The sequence below is a fragment of the Fomitiporia mediterranea genome (genome assembly GCF_000271605.1).
Source record: "Fomitiporia mediterranea MF3/22 unplaced genomic scaffold FOMMEscaffold_18, whole genome shotgun sequence".
NCBI lineage: Eukaryota > Fungi > Basidiomycota > Agaricomycetes > Hymenochaetales > Hymenochaetaceae > Fomitiporia > Fomitiporia mediterranea.
Window position 1 is genome coordinate 282,824 of NW_006760403.1, and position 21,809 is coordinate 304,632.

The 21,809-nt window shown below is 46.2% G+C and overlaps 10 protein-coding genes and 1 non-coding gene across 11 annotated transcripts; 4 read left to right on the plus strand and 7 right to left on the minus strand.

The window, feature by feature from the left end:
• Positions 1-488: 488 nt before the first annotated feature.
• On the plus strand, positions 489-3,668 carry FOMMEDRAFT_171285 (uncharacterized protein; the record flags this gene model as incomplete). The annotated part of the gene is made up of 13 exons (XM_007271673.1): positions 489-1,093; positions 1,146-1,202; positions 1,260-1,783; positions 1,837-1,920; positions 1,979-2,023; positions 2,077-2,097; positions 2,149-2,298; positions 2,348-2,406; positions 2,508-2,546; positions 2,596-2,802; positions 2,859-2,950; positions 3,015-3,414; positions 3,473-3,668. The coding sequence occupies 13 exons, from the start codon at positions 489-491 to the stop codon at positions 3,509-3,511; spliced, it is 2,322 nt and encodes a 773-aa protein (XP_007271735.1). The 3' UTR covers positions 3,512-3,668.
• A 582-nt stretch (positions 3,669-4,250) lies between these two features.
• Positions 4,251-5,623, minus strand: FOMMEDRAFT_162215 (uncharacterized protein; the record flags this gene model as incomplete). The annotated part of the gene is made up of 2 exons (XM_007271674.1): positions 4,251-4,408; positions 4,510-5,623. The coding sequence occupies 2 exons, from the start codon at positions 5,621-5,623 to the stop codon at positions 4,251-4,253; spliced, it is 1,272 nt and encodes a 423-aa protein (XP_007271736.1).
• A 985-nt stretch (positions 5,624-6,608) lies between these two features.
• Positions 6,609-7,745, minus strand: FOMMEDRAFT_162216 (uncharacterized protein; the record flags this gene model as incomplete). The annotated part of the gene is made up of 5 exons (XM_007271675.1): positions 6,609-6,693; positions 6,749-7,268; positions 7,333-7,476; positions 7,532-7,667; positions 7,725-7,745. 5 exons carry the CDS (start codon positions 7,743-7,745, stop codon positions 6,609-6,611), a joined length of 906 nt encoding a protein of 301 aa, XP_007271737.1.
• A 53-nt stretch (positions 7,746-7,798) lies between these two features.
• FOMMEDRAFT_149367 (uncharacterized protein) lies at positions 7,799-9,312 on the minus strand. The gene is made up of 7 exons (XM_007271676.1): positions 9,304-9,312; positions 9,110-9,245; positions 8,911-9,054; positions 8,663-8,853; positions 8,377-8,570; positions 7,981-8,317; positions 7,799-7,906 (listed from the first exon to the last, which is right to left on the minus strand). Exons 2-6 carry the CDS (start codon positions 9,123-9,125, stop codon positions 8,200-8,202), a joined length of 663 nt encoding a protein of 220 aa, XP_007271738.1. The 5' UTR covers positions 9,126-9,245; positions 9,304-9,312; the 3' UTR covers positions 7,799-7,906; positions 7,981-8,199.
• A 1,391-nt stretch (positions 9,313-10,703) lies between these two features.
• FOMMEDRAFT_114632 (uncharacterized protein) lies at positions 10,704-13,612 on the plus strand. The gene is made up of 4 exons (XM_007271677.1): positions 10,704-11,827; positions 11,886-12,271; positions 12,331-13,351; positions 13,419-13,612. The coding sequence occupies exons 1-4, from the start codon at positions 11,271-11,273 to the stop codon at positions 13,483-13,485; spliced, it is 2,031 nt and encodes a 676-aa protein (XP_007271739.1). The 5' UTR covers positions 10,704-11,270; the 3' UTR covers positions 13,486-13,612.
• A 210-nt stretch (positions 13,613-13,822) lies between these two features.
• On the minus strand, positions 13,823-15,098 carry FOMMEDRAFT_171290 (uncharacterized protein; the record flags this gene model as incomplete). Its single annotated transcript, XM_007271678.1, has 3 exons — positions 13,823-14,743; positions 14,807-14,876; positions 14,938-15,098. 3 exons carry the CDS (start codon positions 15,096-15,098, stop codon positions 13,823-13,825), a joined length of 1,152 nt encoding a protein of 383 aa, XP_007271740.1.
• Positions 15,099-15,320: 222 nt separating this feature from the next.
• FOMMEDRAFT_171291 (uncharacterized protein) lies at positions 15,321-16,479 on the plus strand. Its single transcript, XM_007271679.1, has 2 exons — positions 15,321-15,919; positions 15,995-16,479. The coding sequence occupies exons 1-2, from the start codon at positions 15,340-15,342 to the stop codon at positions 16,183-16,185; spliced, it is 771 nt and encodes a 256-aa protein (XP_007271741.1). The 5' UTR covers positions 15,321-15,339; the 3' UTR covers positions 16,186-16,479.
• Positions 16,480-16,536: 57 nt separating this feature from the next.
• On the minus strand, positions 16,537-17,927 carry FOMMEDRAFT_143417 (uncharacterized protein). The gene is made up of 2 exons (XM_007271680.1): positions 17,655-17,927; positions 16,537-17,591 (listed from the first exon to the last, which is right to left on the minus strand). The coding sequence occupies exons 1-2, from the start codon at positions 17,909-17,911 to the stop codon at positions 16,700-16,702; spliced, it is 1,149 nt and encodes a 382-aa protein (XP_007271742.1). The 5' UTR covers positions 17,912-17,927; the 3' UTR covers positions 16,537-16,699.
• Positions 17,928-18,498: 571 nt separating this feature from the next.
• FOMMEDRAFT_t79 lies at positions 18,499-18,594 on the minus strand. Its single transcript has one exon. It is a non-coding gene; the product is annotated as a tRNA-Glu (tRNA).
• A 115-nt stretch (positions 18,595-18,709) lies between these two features.
• Positions 18,710-19,840, plus strand: FOMMEDRAFT_97704 (SMAD/FHA domain-containing protein; the record flags this gene model as incomplete). The annotated part of the gene is made up of 5 exons (XM_007271602.1): positions 18,710-19,304; positions 19,367-19,477; positions 19,529-19,580; positions 19,632-19,726; positions 19,785-19,840. The coding sequence occupies 5 exons, from the start codon at positions 18,710-18,712 to the stop codon at positions 19,838-19,840; spliced, it is 909 nt and encodes a 302-aa protein (XP_007271664.1).
• Positions 19,841-20,165: 325 nt separating this feature from the next.
• FOMMEDRAFT_171294 (uncharacterized protein) lies at positions 20,166-21,776 on the minus strand (the record flags this gene model as incomplete). The annotated part of the gene is made up of 3 exons (XM_007271681.1): positions 20,166-21,479; positions 21,544-21,584; positions 21,644-21,776. 3 exons carry the CDS (start codon positions 21,774-21,776, stop codon positions 20,166-20,168), a joined length of 1,488 nt encoding a protein of 495 aa, XP_007271743.1.
• Between the last annotated feature and the right edge of the window lie 33 nt (positions 21,777-21,809).

Genomic DNA, 21,809 nt, shown 5'->3' on the forward strand with positions numbered 1-21,809 from the left:
ACCAAATGTTTATAGCAAACCTTGGAATCTTGAGAGTACAAAATACTACAAAAAGGTTTTTAGAAAGTGTAAGACTAGTTCTAAATATTAGTGCTGGGGTCTATAGTACTACTACAGTAGGAAATCTCATATGGAATACAGTAGTAAGGAATAAATCTATAAAGGAATAGGATTTCAGCAAAACAAGTGTATTCCCTATGAGATTTTCTACTGTATACTAATACACGATCAATATTGGGGTAAGGCTGGACCTAAATTTAGCTACTATGTGCTCTGATTACATAATAATATTCATTTATAACTGACAATCCATCTGATTCCAGGTTCCTACATACGAGCGTCTAAACCTCTAGGGCAGTGCAGTGCAGGCTGCCTGCAGGTAAAGAAGCAGCCTTTCATCATGGCACCGCCGGACTATCGTGGTCTCTACCTTGCTTCCTACGCTCACCCTCTCATACGAGGATTGCCAGACCTCCTCAGAAGCACTCATGGATCAGTCAGTATCACTGGCTTTGCTCAGGAAGTTGCTAGATGTTTGTAAACGATGGGCTAATCGTGCATTTCCACTTCTGCTAAAACTGTTCTCTGTTATTGGACGATACCTTGGACTGCGACAATTTGGTAGTGAAGTAAATTGCACGAAGAAGAACGATGTCGGTCTCACTGGAATCGGTGATGGCCAAACATCTGAACATAACAATGGCGGAAGCGCTAAAGGTGTTTCGTTTTCGACACCTAACGATCGTGCCGTAATCGTTGCGTGCTCGTCTGTTCCTTCGATGCCTGTTATACCACCTCCGGCGCGTACACATAACCATTTCAGATCGATCGATACATCCGCCTCGTTTCCTAGGCCTAGGTCACCAACGCTCTGCAACGCACCTGGAATTTTGTCTGAAAACGACGAAGAGGCTTATTGCTTATCGCCGTTGGAAGCGATAGAAGAAAAGTCCTTTAGGGAAGGTTCTATCGCGGATGGCCGTTTATTTGCAGAACCTGGTGGATATACTGCTTCACCGACCGAATCACAGTCGAAGCCCCTAAAGACTATTGCGCCATCATTGAGATCACGGTACGATCGGAACATTGCTATGTTCGTGCTTTTTGTTAGTTAGGTTATTCCAATATTGCTCATTGCGGAACAGAAATAGTAAAGAAGGACCTTGGGTATTCGGGCCTCTGGCAACATTTAACGTGTATAAGTGAGCACTTTTAACATTTACTTTTAAAGAAAAGACGATTTACTGTATCCGTCACAGGAACCGCGACGTTTCTCGATGGAAGCATTACGTCCATCCAGAGGGGCCACCGTACTACCTGTTGGGAAAGTGTGGTGGACGCATCTTTTCCCATTTGACAGAAGCAGACCTACAGAACAGTGCCGTTCTAGAAGAGGTTGAGGCCTTTGTGTGTGCAGTCGAAAGGCATGCCACGAATTTCAATTGGGGTCGAGATATCCCAGAAAATATTGAAGTTGTTCTCGAGATTGAAAACGATGCATGGAGCTATTACATGGTTGACTTGGAACAACGTTGTGTCTTCTGGCTTCACGATTACGATATGACCGATGCATTGGGAGAAAGTTTTGGCGTAGAATCATTAGATCATTTTCGTAAGTCCGTGTTTCCGTCCTCGAAGGATAAATTACATAACCACCGCCTGCGGTCAGGTCACCAGCTCGATTTTGAGTTTTGGCAACATATCGAATACTTCCCGAACCACCGCAAACTTTATCCCGATATTTTCAATGAAGTGATGGGAATTCTCAATTACTGGAGAATTGGTATGTTTCAGGAATTTCGAAATTAGTCCTGCTAACAAGGCGGAGCACTCTAGATGTCAAGTCTTCTGCCGATTCTGCTGCACCATACGACGCCGACGACCTTAACACACTCGTAGTATCAGTCAAGCATCTACGCAGTACGTATTAAATCGTTGCTTTACCAATGTTAAGTGTTGAATTGCACCCCCGTTTTAGCTGTCTACGACTCTGGTGACTGCGCTTATGCGATTGCAAGTGTTGGTGAGGTTTTGTCTTCTTTATGAGATTTATTGTCGTTAATTCTGGTGACACAGCGCGCATAATGGGTCTTACTTGTCCGTATAAGGGTCACAGCGTATATGGGACACTGATTAATAGCTGTTTAGGTAATGAACGTCAACTGAACTTTTATGGTTTCAATGGCGCTCGCATTTCAGTATGGCAAAGTGTACGAGGGAGTAATCCGAAGAAGCGCTCGATACTTATCAATTCTCTGTCTCCTTTGCTATTCTATGCACCGGACACCCATCTGTCGGGTGAATAAATCATTCTGATCTGCTTTCAACCCTCATTAATTGCAATTAGGTCTGGAAAAATTATGGGTTGATGGAGTGATAAGGGATCGCAGGTGGAAGAAGTACCAGGTATGAAGCAGATTGTTATGCAGCAGATATTGCTTACCCATTCTGATTTCATTGGATGCGTTCGTCTTTATTGTTTTGGTACTTCCGATTATCCGTGACAGTACAAGCTTGAGAGAGACTGGGAATCATTCGTACTTACGGTTAGTCCGAAGGCTTTTTTCTATGCGCTCGAGGCTCAATAGTTCCCAGTCGACTGTGCTGCTAAACGCAAACGTTGCACTTCTCAGCTCGCCCATTATTTATTCGAATGGAGACACGGGATTATGGGCATCACCCGCTGCCGTTGCAAGCCAAGTATCTATAGTTGCCAGTATTGCAAGCATTGTCATTGGCCTCCTCCTCGTGCGGCAAATTCGAATAAGCAGTAAAGACATTGAAATTACAGCATCAGATACCGTGCGTATTTGCCCAATGCCCTTGTAGCCTCATCGGAATAACGTGTTTCTGCACAGATAAGATATCTCAGTAATAGAAAACATGAACAACTCGGACTCGAGACAATAGCAATCCAATATAGTCTGCCTTACGCTCTGCTTATGTGGGGGTATGTATTCCTCTATTATGTCTCTTATTCAACTTTTTTTTGCTCAACTCACTTCCACGTCTAGCGTGATAACTTTCCTGACTTCGATTGCCATCGCTTGCTTTTTCAGAGTCAATGGTACGCCAGACATAGTCGAGCAAATGATTTATGCTGTATCGTGGTTCTTTGCTATTCCCCTCATCCTCTGGACTGTGCTTACTGGCTGGGAAACAAACAATCAAGCGCACTGGACTGAGTTACTCTCAGCTAGTTGGTGGAAATCGGCCATCTACAAGCACTGGAAGGGCAACTTGTCCTGGCCACGACGCACGGCACAGAAATCGGAAGACATTGAGGCCGACCAGGAAACAACGACAGAAGAAGAGACTGCGGCTGATTGCGGCCCGGAGCAAGCGGAGGGCCTTGGGGGACCGAAAGTTCCTGGTCATCGAAATTGGCGTATACGAGTGAAGAACTTTGGACCAGTACGTGCTTGCTTTTTTAACTATATAATACTTTCCCTTGGCTGACTTGTGCCGGTAGGTTCGACGATTGACGTTCAACAGCTTTATGCGATCATAAATGAGTATCACGATCTCCCTGGCCGATGCATGTATGCTGAACCAATGGATAGTCTTGAAATTATTACTTGTTTGGATATCGGACATCGAACATCGTTGCCCGAACATATACACAAGCAGTCATGCTGCTTTGGATCTTGGTTTTCATCACCTCTGCCTGTAAATTCACGAAACTACAGATTTCTTGTTGGGTGTTCACAATTGTGATTCACCAAAGTTGTAGACATCTGCACTTTCATGGTAAATTACATGTATGCTCTTCTGTAATTATAGTTTGTATCCCAGTCATGCCCTCAGCTTTCTCGTTTGCATGAATAAGTTAACTTTGATTACGCAAGTCGACGACATATGCGATGCATTGGGCAGTTGGATCGCTGAATTGCCTTCGCGTGCCTAAGTTTTGGGGAACAGCAGCCCAACTATGTACTACAAAATAGGAAACGTGAATCGAAGTTAGCCCTCACTCTCCTAGCATACCCGAGGGGAATAAAATTTGGTTTTATATTTACATTGGCGAAAAATCGAATAAATATTAAGCGTGAACATGAATAACGTGTAATTATCAACAATGAATCGAGAGTTCGTAACGAGATTAGGTTGCGCAAAAAAAGAAAAGGTATAATGTCAGGGGTATTGAGGTAAATCAGGTTCGTTAGAAAGCCCTAGGGTCCGTGAATAAAAGTCCAAACACAACATGAAGAAATCGTGAAGAGCATAAGAAGAATTCCAGATGTTGACGTCTAAATACCATAGTCCCTGAAAATAGCGTCCTCGTTAGAGGTTCGGAGGAGCTCTCTGCCGATATCTTCACCACGCTGGATCCCATGCACGGACTGCAAATGCCTCAAAAGAGCATCCTTTCGTGCAAACTTTCCATAGCAGAGTTCACCGTTGGTCTCTAGAAAAGCAGAATATAAAATAGATCGATTTTGGGGGAAAAGCCATTAGATTAGAACGTGCTATTTAGCGCGGATATACACGGAATTCAAAAACACGTACTCAGCATACCCGGGCACATCCACTCAGATTTATACTCGGGATGTGTCTCGAGGTGACGCTTGAACGTGCGCGTCTCCTTCCATTCTTGATTGGATCGTTTGCAGCCTGGATAACGGCACTTGTATACCCTACCTTCCTTACTGCCGCTCTCTTCCCTATGGAGAGGTTCAGATCTGTGTTGATTCGCTTTGACAGCCTGGTGCTTCCGCTCGTACGGCTTGCTAGTCCGGTTGACTTTGGACGCTGGGGTACGAAACGGGCCGTGCATTGGCGCCTGGAATGCCATAAAGTCCTGGCCGATCATATTCTCGTGCATTAACACAGGAGGAGGAGCTGGAAGGGCGTATTGTTCTTGATGTACATCCAGAGGAGGGAAGAGCAGACCGGGATGCGGCAGATCAGAGGCGATGGGCCGTGAAAAGGCCTTGCTATCGAGACCGAATACATTCTGTGCGAAGACGGCGTTGGCTGCAATACCCAGTCCAGTGGCTCCAGGTATGGTAGGCTCCTTTTCCCAGTCTGACTCGTCAGGGCAGTAGATGCTGCTGTTGGAAGGCGATAGCGCGGGCGTCGGCATGCGTGAACTAAGCGTACTCGGAGCAGGATGCCGCTCTGCGGTAACAAAGGCAGGAGTGGCAAATTTTGAATGCGGATAGACTGTTGGTAAATAGTCTCCGGCCTTGACAGTTGGTCCGGTCACTGAACAATGCACGCCTTCGGCTTGAGCAAACGGAATCACTTTCATCAACGGGCTCGATTCGACTTCCTCGAAGATCTCATCCAGGTCCAAAGCATTACGAACATGGCGTGGTGCGTGCTGTACAATTGGTTGAGCCACTACAGTTTCAGCTTCCGTTTGCGGGGCGGAGCCGATCGACGACGAAACTCCTGGTACATAGGCATTCTTCGGGATAGCGCCTTTCGCAAACGCGCGCTCTTCCTCTATCGACACATCCCAGGCGAACTTATTCCACTGCGACTCTTCGAGCACCCAGCGCTCGATATCATGGGTATAACACTCCGGGATCTCCCTACAAAGGCTTGACGACGTAGGGACAGAGCCAGCTGTTCCCGTGGCGCCCGCGCACAGATTGTATGACGTCAAGAAGTCCATAGATATAAGATTTGGAACAGAGGGAGCCCGGAGTACGAGATGGTATTAAAAGGGGAGAAAGGAAAGGGGAGAGAGTAAAAGGCACGAAAGAAGAAACGAAACCAGAAGAAAGGAGAGGAATAGCGATACGTGCATTCACTGCGACCTTATATATGTTAAGGAGCGGAGAGGATAATAGTCTTTCTAAGGAATGCTTTCATGGGCTCTTTCAGAACGGAGCACGGCACAGCAACCAGAAATTCTTCGTTCCCCAACATGTCCTTTCTCAGAATCATCAAGCATCATCAGATTAGCCATACTGTCATTGAGAGCATCCAAGTTGATAGGGAAAGAAAGAAAGAAGACCGACATAGGGATTCATACAAGATCGAGCCTCCAGAGATGACAGACTTTACGTATCCCAGCTACCAAGAAAAAGAAGGGTAGATTTCGTGCCTTCCGGAATAAGAGCACATTTGTCATTGCTGCTCGTAGAGATGGACAACCAGGGAGCACCGCCGCGACGCCCCCAAGGCCTAGAAAGCACAGCATCCTGTAATGATAAATGAATCTCTGTAGATTTGCCAGGAAAAGGATAACGTCAAAGGATAAGTAGTTGGACAGATTAGTCATTCGGCAATCCCCTTTCAAGCTCAATCCCTAATGGCAATTCGAATTACTTTCATGGCAGCGATTGAAATGGCTGATAATATTAAAGGTAATGATTCATGAATAAGTACATGAAGACAATTAAACGAATTATGTACAGTTAATGAGATTGATGGAGCACTCGGATCATTACGGAGCTTCAATGCTATCAGCAATGTTGCGGCCGAAGATCTCAACTACGAGTATGTTGGCCCAAGCACAGTACTTATTAGGGATGGGGGAGAGGAAGCATGTCAAGTTCCGTGGAATAATTAAGAAGTCTTACGGGTGATTGGCGTTGACATAGGAGAATCCAGAGTCCACTGTATCATTATCAAAGAATAGGGCATGATTGACGTCAATATACATATTGCATTTTCTCCTCCTCGGTCCACTTTGTAAGGTCGTAGTACGATGGACCTGATGAGGCTTTTGGTTTATACCTGCACAATGCACGGAGTCAGTAAGGCGTGTTGAGAGCGTTGAGAAAGAGCTTACGTCAACAGCCCCTTCATAGCCGGTTTCAAGCGAAACGTTGGATCTTGGAAATTGGCATCCTGAGCATCGGCATTGCCATACCAAACTGTTTGCCCGCCTTCGACACTGCGATCCTCACCCTCTTCTTCATCATCTTCATCATCATCTTCATCTTCATCTTCGTCTTCTTCACACTTCTTCTCATCTATGTCATCGTCTCTCTTCCTTCTTTCCGCCTCACTGAGCCCCTTTACGAATTCTATGTACGCTTTTCTATGTGCGTCATAAATGTGCTCTCGTTCCGCCTGAGTGCGTTCTCCAAACAATTTCTTGCCATATCCCTTTAAAACCTTGTGATAGCAAGTATCGAGGGTTTCCCACCAAGCCTCGGCAAACTCTGTCATCTCCTTCAGAGAATCCTCGAGTCCTGGTATGGTTTCCTCACTAAGTTGTCCCGCGGCCTCGAGTTCCCGAAGAGTAGCTATAAGGAATGCGCCGAATGCCTGTTCCGTAGCCCTGACATGTTCGCCGTCATCAATGCCTGGCACGGAACGTTATCAATGTACTGTACTCCCTAGCTGAGAAGACAAAGGAAAATTACCTACAAAGCCATCCGGTGAGCATCTCCTTGAATTTCGCGAGCGCATCCAAAGCATGCCAAGCAACAAGCCATTTTTTCTTGGACACATATTCGTGAATAGTGTACAGTGTTTCATCAATAAGTTCTAGGACACCATAACCGAAGAAGTCTAAAGGGAATGCGCTATGACAAAGTCTGAGAGTACGTTTGACATTTGAGCTCACCTTCGTAGACATACATGTCGTGCATGCCTGGATCCCGATCTTTGGCCTTCTCCAGCAACTTGACCAGACGTGCGAATGCATCTTTATGAATTACCACCCCATCCAGGGTAAAAGTATAGTTCTCAGGAAGAACAAACTAAATTTTACTTGAACTGAGCATCAAATCGGTTAGGATTCGACAATATCAACTCACGACGTCTGAGTCTGATGGCATAGTGCTGGTAGTGATGGTTGAGTTTGGAGTTGCAATAAGCGCGCCCCTCTATTTCGACACTTATGCTTTATTGACACTCGCGTATCGGAGTTTACACCGGAGTTTACATGCTAGTGGCTCCTCTCAATCGCGTACAGCTTTCCTGATCATTATCAATAATGCTTCGAAAATAGTTAAATAGATTACAATGATTAGCCTTTCCAAATACATACTTGAGGCAGTCGATAGAACTCACATAAATCAAATACACTTTCATGAAATTAGATAGAGTATGCGGATCATTACGAAGTTTCAATGCTATCAGTAATGTTACGGTTGGAGATCTCAACTACGAGGATATTGGACCAAACGCAGTGGTTATTTGGGGAAATGGTGGGTCAAGGGCTGTGGAGTAATCTAAAAGAATTATGAGATAATGGCATTGGAAAGGGACAAACTAGAGTCCATTGCGTGATTATCCGAGAACTTGCATCCATCGTGATCGACGATTAATATGATATCCCTTTTTCTCCTTCTCGGTCAACTTTATGAGATTGTAGTACGACGAATCTGACGAGTTATCGTGTGCATGCCTGTAGAGATGCACAACAAGTTCAGAAAGTACGGTAGAGAGCATTGAGAAACGGCTTACTCCAACACTTCCTTCAAACCACGATCTAAATCGAATGTTCGATGTTGGAAGTTGGCATCCTGAACATCAGCATTGCCGTACCAAGCTGTTTCCTTGCCTTCTGTACTGCGAATATCATTGTCTTTGCCGACTTCTACCTCTCGTTTCTCATCTATCTTGTCACCTCTCTTCCTTCTTTCCACCTCGCTGAGTCCCTTTACAAATTCCACATACGCCCTTCTGTGTACCTGAAGGATGCGTCTCCTGTGCGCCCTCCAAACAGTTTCTTGCCGTATCCCTTTAAAACCTTATGACAGCAGGTGTCAAGGGTGTCCCACCAATGCTCGGCAAACTCTGTCATATCAATTAGAGAACTCTCAAGTTCTGGTATGACTTCTTCATTGAGCAAACCCGCCGCCTCAAGTCCCCGGAGAGTGGAGACAACGAGTGCACCAAAGAACTGTTCTGTAGCTCTGACGTGGTCACCATCGTCAACATCTAGCATTAAACATTAGTATACTCCCTCGATGAGAAAGCAGAAGGAAATTCACATACTAAGCCAATCGTCACACATCTCCTTGAATTTCGCAAGCCCATCCAAAGCATGCCATGCAACAAGCCATTTCCTCTTGTAGACATATATGTTAATAGCGTGCAACGTTTTATCGATAAGTTCAAGGACTTCATAACCAAAGAAGTCTATGAGGGATGGGTCATTAGAACGTGCGAGCGCATGTCTATCATTTGAGCTCACCAGTATAGGTACGCATGTTCCGCGCGCCCAGGTCCCGATCTTTAGCCTTCTCCAACAGCTTGACTAGACGCACGAATGCAGCATCATGAATTAAGACTCCTCCTGGGGTGAAAGTGTAGTTTTCAGGTGGAACAAACTAAAATTTACCCTGAATGGGCATCAGTTTTTTCTGAGCTTTAATGCTGTATACTCACGGTATCTGGGTCAGGTGGCATGATAGAGGTGGTGGTGGTTGGGTTGGAACTGCAGCACGCGAGCCATTACTTTTTCAGCCGTGCTACGTAACATAGAGACACTCGCGAATCGGAGTTTACGGCGGAGTTTGCACGAAATGGCGCGTCCATATCGCGTGAGACACTCAGCAATGCTTCGAAAACAGCTATAGTTATGACAACGTCAACACAAGATAAAGGCATTGTGAGTTATCATGGGACTACATGGAAGACTGGACTTCCAAACTTACAAGATAATAAGGATACTTTACTGTATTCTGAGCAAATTTGGGCATTGCATGTGTGTCCTACTACTGCACCATTGCAAATATGCATGTTGTGTGTGTCAGGACCACTGACGAGATGGGTGTTGAGATCACAGTCTTTACCCCTGGGGGTCCTACTTTCGGTTGTGCGAAACGGGCATTCCCACGGTCCTCAGAAAGGACTGTCGATCCATTAGGTGAGTGTAAGTAGTGTCCCCAGTAGAGTAGAAGTTTTGCAAGAGTTACTCTACAATACACACTGACAGTAAAATAAGAAAAAAATAAATTTAATAAATTTAATATTCTGAAGAAACTTTTGTCAGAGGGATTTGTCTTATAAATAAGAACTGAATGAGGTACAATAGAAATACTAAAAAAATACTACTTAAATCAGCTATATACAAACTAATATTTTTTTTTAGCTAATTTCCCTCTGACAAGTTGTAGAGAATGAATTTGAACAAATTATCAAGTAGTTTTTAATGTGATAACTGTACTTTGTGTCAAGAAGTAACATTAAGAGAATTCCTTGTTCATACAAAAGTTGATACGCGTCTCACAGTTTTTATTCAGACCTTGGGTGTAGATCATTGACTGTATACAACTTGTGTAGACAAATAAAATCAACGCTTATCTTTTTTGTTGATTGCACCACTTTATTATATTGAATATGATATAATATTACTACTCATATAAATTTTTGAGGCATAATTAACATACTGTATTTTTTACACTGAATACATGTGCGGGGACAATGTCACCACTATATTTCATCTAAAAAAGGCAAGATCGGCGGCGGAGTCCAAAATCCCATGGACGCGCGTCACTTGGGAAAGTAGGACCCCCATTACCCCCAGAGCAAGCAAGAATTAATGAGAGATGGAGATCTAGAACTATGACCCATCCAGAAAGGGAAGGCACGCTGACGTGAGCAAATTGACGATAACGACTCAGCGTCTGATTTTGAAGTCTGAATAACTTTTTACTCGGAGCGCTTGCTATGAAGTGCGATTATTTCAATCTTTGCAACGTGGGCAGATGGCATGTTCTCCCGCGATAAGCTTGGGTTATTGTATAATTCTCACCCGTTTCCGGTTTATCCAGCACGTCGCCAACGTGGACTTAGACGGCGCCTGCAGCTCCCCGTTTGCTATCAAGTTTCCCATCATCAAATGGGCTGTCAGAGTCAGGACAAAGCATTTAACGATATGTACAGACGAAACATCACGACAAAAGTGCTACTCGGGTCAATTCTGACAGATAGACACGAAGAGCGTGTGCGTTAGGTGGATGCGGACAGCAAAGCGCGCGATGTCCGATGACGCCGCCGCCCGCGCAAATCGTTCTACTGATCCTCGTCGCGCGGGGGACGATTATTTTGGCGACTGCCACGCATACGCGCGTGAGCGGTCCGCGCCCGACTTCTCGCGCAGATGCGGTGGACTTATTGCAGCCTAAATGGGCTTCTTGGACTCAGGCTTCCCGCTGTTCCGGCTAATATTCATTCGTTCGAAGCTGCTTCTATTGAACTAGCCGCCTCCCTCTGGTATCGATGATCAAATTCGGGTGTTGGCTCTGTGCCTCGTACAGGCATTAGATCTAGTACTTATACGTTACCTGTGCCTGTCCAACTCGCTGCGTCCTTCTCATGGTCTTCTGCTTGCCAGTTCACAATAGTCCGCTATGCGTCGGTCGTCAAACGTCCCTCTCTTAATCGCTCTACGTCGGCGTGCTCGCACAACTGCACTATGCTTCGTGGTTCTGATCATTATCACCATCTCGTTGTTCAAGGGACACTCTTCCGATCTCTCGGTTTATGAAGAAGCAGGAAGCAACAACGCTGGTCGAGTATCGAGATTTCTCGAGGTCGTTACTCCTTGGACACGAGAAAGGCCTGTATATACATCTCCACATCCAGCAGTAGACCCGGAGGCTACGGGGATCGACAAGATCCCGGAGGTACCACCCACGCTACAAGAGAACGACGAAGATGCCTTCTCCGGCACCGATGCCGTTGATTCCGCCGCTGATCCGGAACAAAATGTCCCAAAACATACTTGGGACGGAAATGGTCTGCTAGTCGTGAATCCTAATGCCCCGCATCCAATATACGAACTGGTTCATCGTGCAGAAGCTCAATGGAACGAGAAGCAGAAACGAGCGAGCAAAACGATTGAACAGGCCGTAAAGGAGTATAAGCGGAGATACAAGCGTTCGCCACCAAAAGGGTTTGATCACTGGTAAGTTGTGCGCGAGAGAAGAATCTTTTGTCTCATGAAAAGATCTTCCTTATTGTAGGTGGAATTATGTACAAAAGCACAACGTACACCTCCCGGACGAATACGACCAGATCTACCGCGATCTTGAACCCTACTGGGGCATCGATCCGCACGATCTCCAAGCAGCTCAGGCAGAAATAGAGGCAACAAGCGATACTTTCACGCTGGGAAAACCCACAGAAAATGATGCCGTCTCGCTGGTGAACATGACAGTCAGTGAAGCGAGGAAAAACCGGATTAGTGACTACTTGTCGTGGGGCGCCAAACCACAGTTGGACATTCTAAATGATGTTTACCGCTATATCCCACCGTTTCGAGCCACCTTCAGCCCTCATGACGGTCCAAGTGAACTGGTGGACTGGACTTGGCGTAAGGCTGCAATAGACGCTGCCAGGAATGGCACTTGTCAGTGATTTCGATTCGTTTTTCTTCTAACCGGGAATTTGATGTGACGGTTCCTATAGATCTGAAACCTGAAGGCCTGCCACAACAAGATAGATCCGGTTGGTCTGGCGCATGTCCACCTGATTCTCCTCTTTACCTCAACCCTCCGAGACGCGATGAAGAACCTACACCACAAACACCGAAAACATTCATACACGACCATCGCGCTTCAATGGATCCATGCTACCACCCACAACACGTCCTAACACACGGAACCTTCCTCACACACGGCACGGGTCCGAACCCAAAACGCTTTCCAGCTCCTTTACTAAGTAACTGTGCGAGTGCACTACACGGTGACATCCGCGCCACGTCAATGCAGCAGGCATCAGAATTCGCCATCGATGATCCACGTTGGGACGATAAAGAGGATGATCGGTTGTTTTGGCGTGGAACGCCGACAGGCATGTGGCACCATAGCGGTGTCAATTGGCGTTCGAGCCAGCGTGTGAGGCTTGTCAACCTAACTGGTTCTGAATCTAGCACGGGTCAGATACTTAATACTGGATCGTCCGACTTTGCGTACGTAACGTACTTAAATCCTGACGTGTCGCCCGGTGAACCTGTTGGCGAACCTGCATGGCATACGCGTCGAAAGGCGAACAATGCGCTTATGGACGTGAGCTTCTCAGGTCCTTTGACGGGATGTGAAGCAGGAGCTGTATGTGATGAGATGCAGAGTGAACTCACCTGGGGTCAGAGAGTCGAAGCAGGTGTGCACGGAGCTGGAAGGTATAAATATCTACTTGACGTCGACGGCAACGGATGGAGCTCGCGATTTCGAAGACTCATGAGCTCACATGCACTCGTTTTCAAGTCGACGGTCTTTCCCGAGTGGTGGACGGATCGTGCACAGCCCTGGGTGCATTACGTTCCAGTCCAGCTAGACTACTCGGATTTGTATGACTCACTTGTGTTCTTTGGTGGTGGGCCGGAGGGCGAAGGCGCACACGAAGAGATGGCACGTAAGATTGCAAGTGCAGGCCGTGAATGGGTAGAGAAGTTCTGGAGGAAGGAAGATGTCACCGCATACATGTTTAGGTCCGTTTCTTCCTCTCGTTTTGAGTTGTTGACTATGGAATAATTATAACGATGCATTGAACGACAGATTATGGCTCGAATATGCCCGCGTCATGAGCTTGGATCGAGATATCATGAATTTCCATCTTTCATAAAATAATCTAGTCTTTCCGGTTTATTTTTCTTGTTTTGCGTCTCGAGCTTTGCAATAAGTCTTGGGTCATGTATTTGTAGCCCATAGCACCTCTAGTTTATAACATAGTTATAATTCTACTTAGACGTGGAAAGTCGATTCTCTGTTTTTGTATGCTAATAACTCGGACGCTTTGATGTGTCTTTGGTATGAGATGGATCTATTTGGCTCAATGATACACTGCATCCGACTTTCCCCACAATGAACTTCAGTCTCGCAGATTCTTGCGACTCAATAAATTTCCTGGAACTAGACCATGATAAAATCTATTGGCCTAATCTAACTGATGAATAAGACGTCTATGGCAATTCTACTTCCACACTTTGACTTGACACAGCCTCTACACCTTTTCGTCTCCGCTTCTCTACCTTCTCTGCCTTTCTCCGTCGTTTCTCCGCTTTTGCGTCTGCGCCCGATTTGTGTTCTGCGGTGCCCTCCGCAAGTACATCCTCTTCGACAAGTGATTCGCGTTTCTTCGTTTCCTTGTTTCGCTTCCGGTCCTCCTTCCTACTAGCGTCCACAGAAGTACCAGTCCCCAGCTCAACCTCCTGGTCAACATCTCCTTTTCGTTTCTTCTTCGGCTTGCGATCGTCTGCCTGAATATCTTCAGTCTCTGTAACAATGCCAGTTCGCTTTCGTTTTCGCTCCTTTGAATGCCTTGTGCCGCTAGGCGTTGTTGGTTGAAGTTCCTTCTCTTTGCCCTTATCCTTTCGTTTTGTCTTTAACTTCGCCTTTTCGTTAACATTCTTATCCTTCTCCCTCATCTCCGTCCCCTCTGTATCTCTCTTCTTCGCCTTCTTCTCTTCTTTCTCCAAATTCTTTCTCTTCTTCTCCTGTCTCTCAAAACTTTGTCCTTGTCCATCTGCCATAATATCTTCGCAAGTAGGCTGAGTTACTTCATCAATAGAGCTTGCTTCCAGAGTAACAGGTGCAATTAATGTCGATTTGACTTCATTAATCTCTTCCACCGTGAAATTAGAATCCGGGCCTAAAACTGGTCCACGGAAGAATCGAGAGTAAAGGTTTCTCCTTGCTGCCTCTCGTTTTGCTCGTGCCATAAGACTCATAGACGGAATGTTTGTGGATGAGGATGCTTCCGCACATGGAGTTGACGAGCCAGAGGAGGACGCTGGAGTACCAGAAACCGGTCGCTTATTTGATAGAATTCCTGTGCTTGTGCGTGATAAAGTAGGTAGAGCAGGGGTAGATGTGGAAGGTTCCTTCACATAAATAGAGAATTGATTAGGGAAGATTGTCACGACGGAAATTTATTATATGCTCACGGAGTCACTGGAGTCGTCTTCATCTTTATGGACCTTGACTTGTATTGTATTCGCTGCTACAGTGAAGAGGCTATTTGAGCAAAATTAATTAATTGTCGAACAGATTTCTGCGCGAGAAAGTGGGGACATACTGATCCCAGAACGGGAATGCCTCGTCTCTGTCCTTCCCGAGACCAGAAAGCGTTTTCTTCTGCGGAATCGCCAAAGGTCGAGAAATTGAGCCTTGTCTCAAACCAGAGCCTTTTCCAGACCATCCTTGAGCGACGAGATACGAATGACCATCAAGTGGCATTCTATCTCAAAAAGAGTTACAGAAAGTTGTTGTGGACGGAAGCAACAAGGTTTTTGCTGCTCAATAATTTGAATGGAAATTTGGTGATGATGCCGTCACTGATCGACGGTCACGCGCAAACTTGCGATGCGACTTGCTTTCTTTCCACCACATCTAGCCATTCCGACACACACAACGACCGAGCGCAGAAGACGCTCGTCGACAACCGACTAAATAGTAGGGAATTTCTTCTCTCACACCTATGGAAATGACGTACACAGCGCTCGCAAAGTCGCTTGGTATCCCATTAAAATCCACCTCATCTTCCACTTCGACCACTTCTATGAGTCCAGTGTCTACCTCCGTGCAGGCGTTGGCTTCTATTTCTACAGCTTCTACTTCCGCGAAAGTCGAACAAGACAAAGACTCAAAGGATGTGGTAATGCACGAGGAGGAGGAGAGGAATTATGAGGGGGAGAAGGAGGACAAACCAGAGAAAGTCGAGACAACTTCTAAACCACTACCCCCGGCTCGGAAAGACTCTACGCCTCCTCACGTGGAGACGATGCAGGATTCGAAAGCTGACGGCGGGGATGAAATGGATATGGACGTAGAGTCAGATGCAGATGCAGACGGAGAACTGGACGCAGAAGGAGAGTCGGATATCGCTTCGTCTCGTCCGTCTCCAGGCCCAATCCCTCCATTGGACAGTTCTCAGGAAGGGAATTTGATTGAATCGCAGACCACCCAAGCAACTAGTGTCTCGCAAAGCAGTGATGCTGACGTAGTCGTTGATTCAGCGGACGCACAGTCGAAGCCGCAGCCTGTCGATCGAGAACTCAGTATGTGGCCAATATTCTTTCTTTAATCTGCCCCGTCTCTTTCACATGAATGCTGAAAGCACTGATTTTGCGCAGTGACAGATACACAGTTAGATCAAGCCAAAGTCCTCGTGCTCGACCTTCTCGGATGGGGTGTGCCACCGGAGTACCTCCTCCAGCGTGGCATCTCACATGCTCTCCTCTATACCGTCTTCACCGATTTGCGATTACGCCTTCCTGATAGTATCATCGAAGATTGCAACAGACTCGTCGCCGCACAGTCATAACATTAGGCGAAGACGCGTGGACTGGATTTTCGGACGGATGTTCCCATCCTTTCTCCGGCGAACTTATAGCTTATAGTATCACTTTCTTGGCCTCTTCGCTTTCGTTGTTCCTCCAGTGTCTTTTTATGCATTTGTGGGGACATATACTTGACATGCATTTCACAACACGCTGCTTTTTCATTTTACTGGTATTTAATCCGCTCTGGATTTTAGACACTGTATTTCTACGCATTTTCACGACAGAACTGCCGTTGTACCATGTCTATGCTTTGACTCCCGATTAATATTGTGTGTGTCTCGGAGTCGACGTGTAATCGACTTTAAATCATGAGTGATCCGGTGTCAGAATGTGCTTGAACTATATATTGTACAATTGTGTTGAATTTCATACACAGATACTTTTAGCCAGTGACAGCATTTACAGTAAGCCTGTGTGCTGCTTCAATGAAAAAATGACAGTGCCTAAGTCAGAATCGAGAAATAGGAATCTGATTTCATCCAGATGACATGGAACCTAGCTCGATCGTGCCAGCGGGGTTGTTGTACGATTTTGCTGCTGTTTCTGCGTTCCTACTCGCTCTGGTTCCTGACATGTTTCTGGTAGGTCTGATTCAAGTAGCTCCTTCCACCTAGGTAATCCTACCACCCCCGGAAGTTTATCCCAGATACCATGCCGATGAGACTCGACGTCTCTCTGAAACGTATACTTGCAAAGCGAACAAAGAGGCATGTCTCTCTGCTCTAAGTACTGCACGGTCTGTAACATCCAACGGAGAGGTCCTGTACGAGTATACCACGACCTAGATGCACGTGAAGCTAACCTGGCGAAAGTATGTGAACAGGGATCTAGGCCTTCGACTTCTGGCGGTCGGTCTTGATCGTGATTGAAAGGACGTGATGGATCTTCTTCTCGTCTCCATCGACAATCGCGATGTGAACGTCGTTCGCCGCAGAAGTGACGGACGTAGTCGAGGACGAGCTCGATACGATGCTGATACATGTGTGTATAGTTCGTGATGTCCTCAATAGAAAGCGTTGAAGCCGGTTTAGGAAGTCCCGTGCGTGATTCAACAAGGAGCTTCGGGTGGGAACCTTGTAGAAGGTCGGAAAACGGGTATACAGATAGGAAGTAAATCGCTGAGGGTATTACAATGCATACGTTCGTCTCTCGGGCAAGGTTGAGCACATGAACAGGATGAACGTAGGGATAAGTGAACTCTCCAGGGCCTACAGGGGCCTGGAGTGCTCGGTCAACCATCGCGTCGTGACCATCCAACATATACGACCAGGTCTGTGCAAGCGCTTCAATAGCTTGCTTTCGTAAATGCGCAATAAAGTATTTCGTCGAAAGCCGTAGTATAGATGCAAGAAAGAAGAAATCTTCAACATCTCGGTTATAAAAGGTCCTAAAGCCACGCTCAGCCCATGTAACCTCTTAAAGGACCATTAAGACTCAAATAAATACTCACACTCCATCATAGATCGCCATTAGCAAATTCGACAGTTCCACAGGCAAGTCATACATTCGTACGGTTTCCACTTTCTCTACATCATTTGAAGTCAATGGCGAAGGCTGAGGCAAAGCAAGCATATCCTTAAAGATCTCGGACTGTCGAGCAAGTACACCGCGATGGATTTTGAAGCAGACATTTCCATCGGCCTGGAGAATAAGATTTCCGTCGTCGAACCAAGGCTCTCCTTGCTGAGGCATTTCTGTCATCGACATGGTGGAGATGAGCAGCAGGAAACAAAGACGAAGTCAGCATTCAGACGCGCGACGCGTAGATCCACAAAAATACTTGAATGAGTCAAACGGAAAGAATCTTGATCTGTTGCTAGTTGGTAATTATAATTCTACATTTATAATAATAATACCATTTATTAGCATTAAGCCTGTTTAATTTACACAAATGACAAAGATTCTCAGGAGGTTGAACACATTGCTTTTTTCCAGTCTGGATGTCTTGTTATGTCTGAATTTCTATTACATACTTCTTTTAACAAGTTTTTTGCCTTTCTTTCAATATAATAAATGTTCTATTATGAAAGGAAGAAACTATATTGTACTGACTTGAAGTAGCTGAAAGAATTTCAAACAGAATGCTACACTGTCTTTGCTGAATATAAGTATGTTGACTGTAAGACTTTTATTAACTACTTTAACTGTGTGTTAATTAGGTACAGACAAACACACAAGCAAGATCTTCCCCCTTTCAATCAGCATAATAGACTGAAGGTAATGTATAATGTTAGAGTGGGTAAGGAAGTGGAAAAAAAATAGAAAATAAAAAAAGTCAAGGAACCAAGTTCTAATTCCCTGGCCGGGAGTCGAACCCGGGCCGGCCCGGTACACATCTGAAAATGCAGAATAGTGAAAGCGGGCAATCCTAGCCGTTGGACCACCAAGGACTTGTAGTGCAAACTTCAATGATCTCTTTCCTTGTAAATTCCTACGACGGGATCATTCTTAACTTTCTTGAGCTGCATCTACTTGTCCTTACTTCACCACTTAATCGAAAGCACAATGGCTCGAAATTCCCGTTCACGCTCGCCTGCTCGTCGAGAACGTCAGAGATATGCTAATGACGACCGTTATGACTCGGAAGAACGGAGGAAAGATCGATCTAGAAGGCAAAGAGAAGAGGAGGACGAGCGCAATGTACGAAGCGAGAGGTATCGGCGGAGGCGGTACGATGATGACGAGGAAAAATATGGGCGACGTTCAGAGCCTTGGGAACGTGACAGAGACGCAGACAGAGACAGAAGGCGGGGCCGAGACGAGCGGGATCGCGAGTGGGAGGACAAGAAGGACAGGAAACGTGAATACAGAGACCGGGAACGAGAGGACGAGGCTCGAGCAGGTCCCTCAACGTCTCGACGGGATTCAAGACAACCTTCTTCTGTTCGCTCTTATTCTAGGTCGAAATCACCCTCTTCGGACAAGGAGAAAGACAAGGTCAAGCCAAACTTCAACCAGTCCGGGTTGTTGGCGGCAGCCACGAACACAGTTCGGCTCGCAGATGGGACGTCTACGGTGTTAAAGTACAATGAACCTCCGGAAGCTCGTAAACCACCTGTTGGATGGAGATTGTATATTTTTAAAGGCAAGGAACAAACCGGTGCGTGTATTAATGTCTCAATTCGCGAATAACTGCTGATGGCAATTTCTTTTCTTTCATAGACTTGTTACACATCCACCGTCAAAGCTGCTATTTGATTGGGCGGGACAAGGCTGTAGTAGACATCTACATCGAGCATCCCTCCTGCTCGAAACAACATGCCGTCATTCAATGTAAGTAAAATTAAATTGTGTACAAATTGTTCCATGTCTGAAAGTAAACAGACCGGCAAGTGCAGGAGAAGGATGAATTTGGATCGTCCAAGGCGGTGGTAAAGTAGGCCCGAGTCCTATTCGCTATTTGCCCTATTCTAAGCGCACTTTACAGGCCTTTCATCATAGATCTCGAATCGACAAACAATACATTTGTGAATGACGAAGCTATCCCTACATCACGATATTACGAACTAAAGACGGGAGATGGTAGGTTTGCTTGAGCCTGAGTCTTCTACTGGTCGGTTAACTCAGTTGATGATTTCAGTGATCAAATTTGGAATGTCGACTAGGGAATACGTCTTGTTACACGACGAAGTATGAAAAGCTTCCGAAGAGGTGGTAGAACTTTCTCAATCGATTGTCCATAAATAAATATATACAAATTACTTCTCAGCAGTGGTTGGTATGCAGCGTGCGTCAAATACGCCTTGCTTCCAGAGATAAACTAAAGTACTAGAATAGACCGACGTCCGAAAAAAGTCAAGAGAGAAGACTAGAAAAGGAATGTTTACCTCGAGTCCCAAAGAGGGTAAGGAATCAGATGAAGAATACGAGATGTCGGATTCATCCGTAGTAATATAGTCGTCATAAAAACCACGTAAATTGCAGGGCATCTCACGAGCGCCACTACGACCATGTGGAACCTTCAGAATTGCTGCTTCACCACCCCTTTGCATCCACTTGATCGTTGATGCCGTAGCATAGCGTCGCGTCGCGAAAAGAGAGCACCGCAGTATTTACACTCCGCAGTTTTGTTAAGATGCACCGATTCATGGTGCCGTGTCACTGAGCGGTGTCCACCTAAACATTCGTTATGAACTCTACAGCGCCATTTGTTGTCTGCGATCTGTTCATAGTCTCCGCTCTCAAGCGCTACCTTTAGCAACGTATTCCCACTTGATCTGTCCCCTCGTCTAGGAAGCTGCTCAGATTCCACAATCCTGGGTGTATTTGCTTGAATGGTTGCTGATGCACTGGACCTACTTCGCTTGCGGCGTCGATACGAATCAGCTGTAGATACCGTCAACCCCCAATCTTCACCATCCTTGGTGTACGTCGCCGAATACGGCTGCTCGGGCGCACTCAAATCAAGAGGGGGAGGACTCGAATGCTCGTTTTTGATTTTTGACATGTCAGGTCCCGTGATAGATGCGGGGGTATCTAATCGCCTACGCTCCACAGAGCTAGGGCCCGGAATTGGCTGCATATACGTTGCGAGAGTGTTGATCGTTGCCCGTCTGGGCCTGGTCACGTCCGTGCGAAATTCTTCATTTCTCGGTGATGGAGACTCATTACCTCGGTGCTTCTCTAGAACCGCCTCTTTCATCCCGGAAGCATAAGGTTGGGTGCTGACACCCAGGCTCGTCACTGACCTTGCTGAGTATCCGGTATGGACCTTAGCCGGAGGTTCTGACGTTGTGGGCAAACTAGCTAATCTTGCACGTTCCGCTAATCGACTCGAGCTGTATTGCACAACAGAACTCGAAGCGGACGCGGGATTGGGAAGTATAGGTGACACCACCGGCATTTTTTGTAGCGGACGGGCTGCAGGCGGTAGCTTGGGCGGAAATATAGGCTCGTTGAGCCTCCGATCACGAATAGCGGATGTCGACGATTGTGGTCTGTCGTGATCGGAAGCGTATGGACTGTCTATTTCGTCGCCGATGTCATCGATCCCCTCCAAACCACTCGCCTCAGAAGAGAAGGGAGACATCGGAGGCGCCTCGGCGTAAGAACCATCAGTAACGTAGCCATCTGTTATGTTTTCTCGTCGCCTCTTCCCCCAGGCATCGGGTTGCACGTGCTCTTGGTCTTGAGGTGGCTCGATATGTCTCGGAGTAGTGCTGATACTGGCCCTAGAGAGGTAGTCGATAGCTTGAGTCTTCAGAATAATTGCAGAAGCGGTGTACGCACTCGCCAGAAGTTTCTGGATGTGTCGGCCATGAGGGGGCTCTGCATACTCACGCCATTAAATAGAGCTTATTCGGTTAGTAATTTGCACACTGACACCTCGCGAAAAATACGCCGTCTATATCGACTGCGTGGATCGAGCTCATAGTCGGATCTGGAAAGTGATATATGAGCGGGGACAAAAATTCACATGATCCAAAAAGAAACATATACAAATTGAAATATTTGTGCCCTTCGCCAAGATAGTTATCCGCCATCGGTTAGGGGGATTGACAGGTTTTGACGTCCCCGAAATTTGGACTGAGGGAGAGTGGTGAGTGTCGAGAGCGGGAGCAGAAGCGGACATGGCTTCGAGAGTGTATTTCTTTATATACATTCT

Coding starts and splice junctions, on each gene's coding strand:
- FOMMEDRAFT_114632 (XM_007271677.1), top strand. CDS start 11,271: ATGCGTCGGTCGTCAAACGTCCCTCTCTTAATCGCTCTACGTCGGCGT. Junction 11,828..11,885: donor CCAAAAGGGTTTGATCACTG/GTAAGTTGTGCG, acceptor TCCTTATTGTAG/GTGGAATTATGTACAAAAGC. Junction 12,272..12,330: donor CGCTGCCAGGAATGGCACTT/GTCAGTGATTTC, acceptor CGGTTCCTATAG/ATCTGAAACCTGAAGGCCTG.
- FOMMEDRAFT_149367 (XM_007271676.1), bottom strand. Junction 8,854..8,910: donor GATGTGTGACGATTGGCTTA/GTATGTGAATTT, acceptor GTTTAATGCTAG/ATGTTGACGATGGTGACCAC. Junction 8,571..8,662: donor TTGACACCTGCTGTCATAAG/GTTTTAAAGGGA, acceptor GAATTTGTAAAG/GGACTCAGCGAGGTGGAAAG.
- FOMMEDRAFT_143417 (XM_007271680.1), bottom strand. CDS start 17,911: ATGTCGATGACAGAAATGCCTCAGCAAGGAGAGCCTTGGTTCGACGAC. Junction 17,592..17,654: donor ATGGCGATCTATGATGGAGT/GTGAGTATTTAT, acceptor GCGTGGCTTTAG/GACCTTTTATAACCGAGATG.
- FOMMEDRAFT_171291 (XM_007271679.1), top strand. CDS start 15,340: ATGGAAATGACGTACACAGCGCTCGCAAAGTCGCTTGGTATCCCATTA. Junction 15,920..15,994: donor GCCTGTCGATCGAGAACTCA/GTATGTGGCCAA, acceptor GATTTTGCGCAG/TGACAGATACACAGTTAGAT.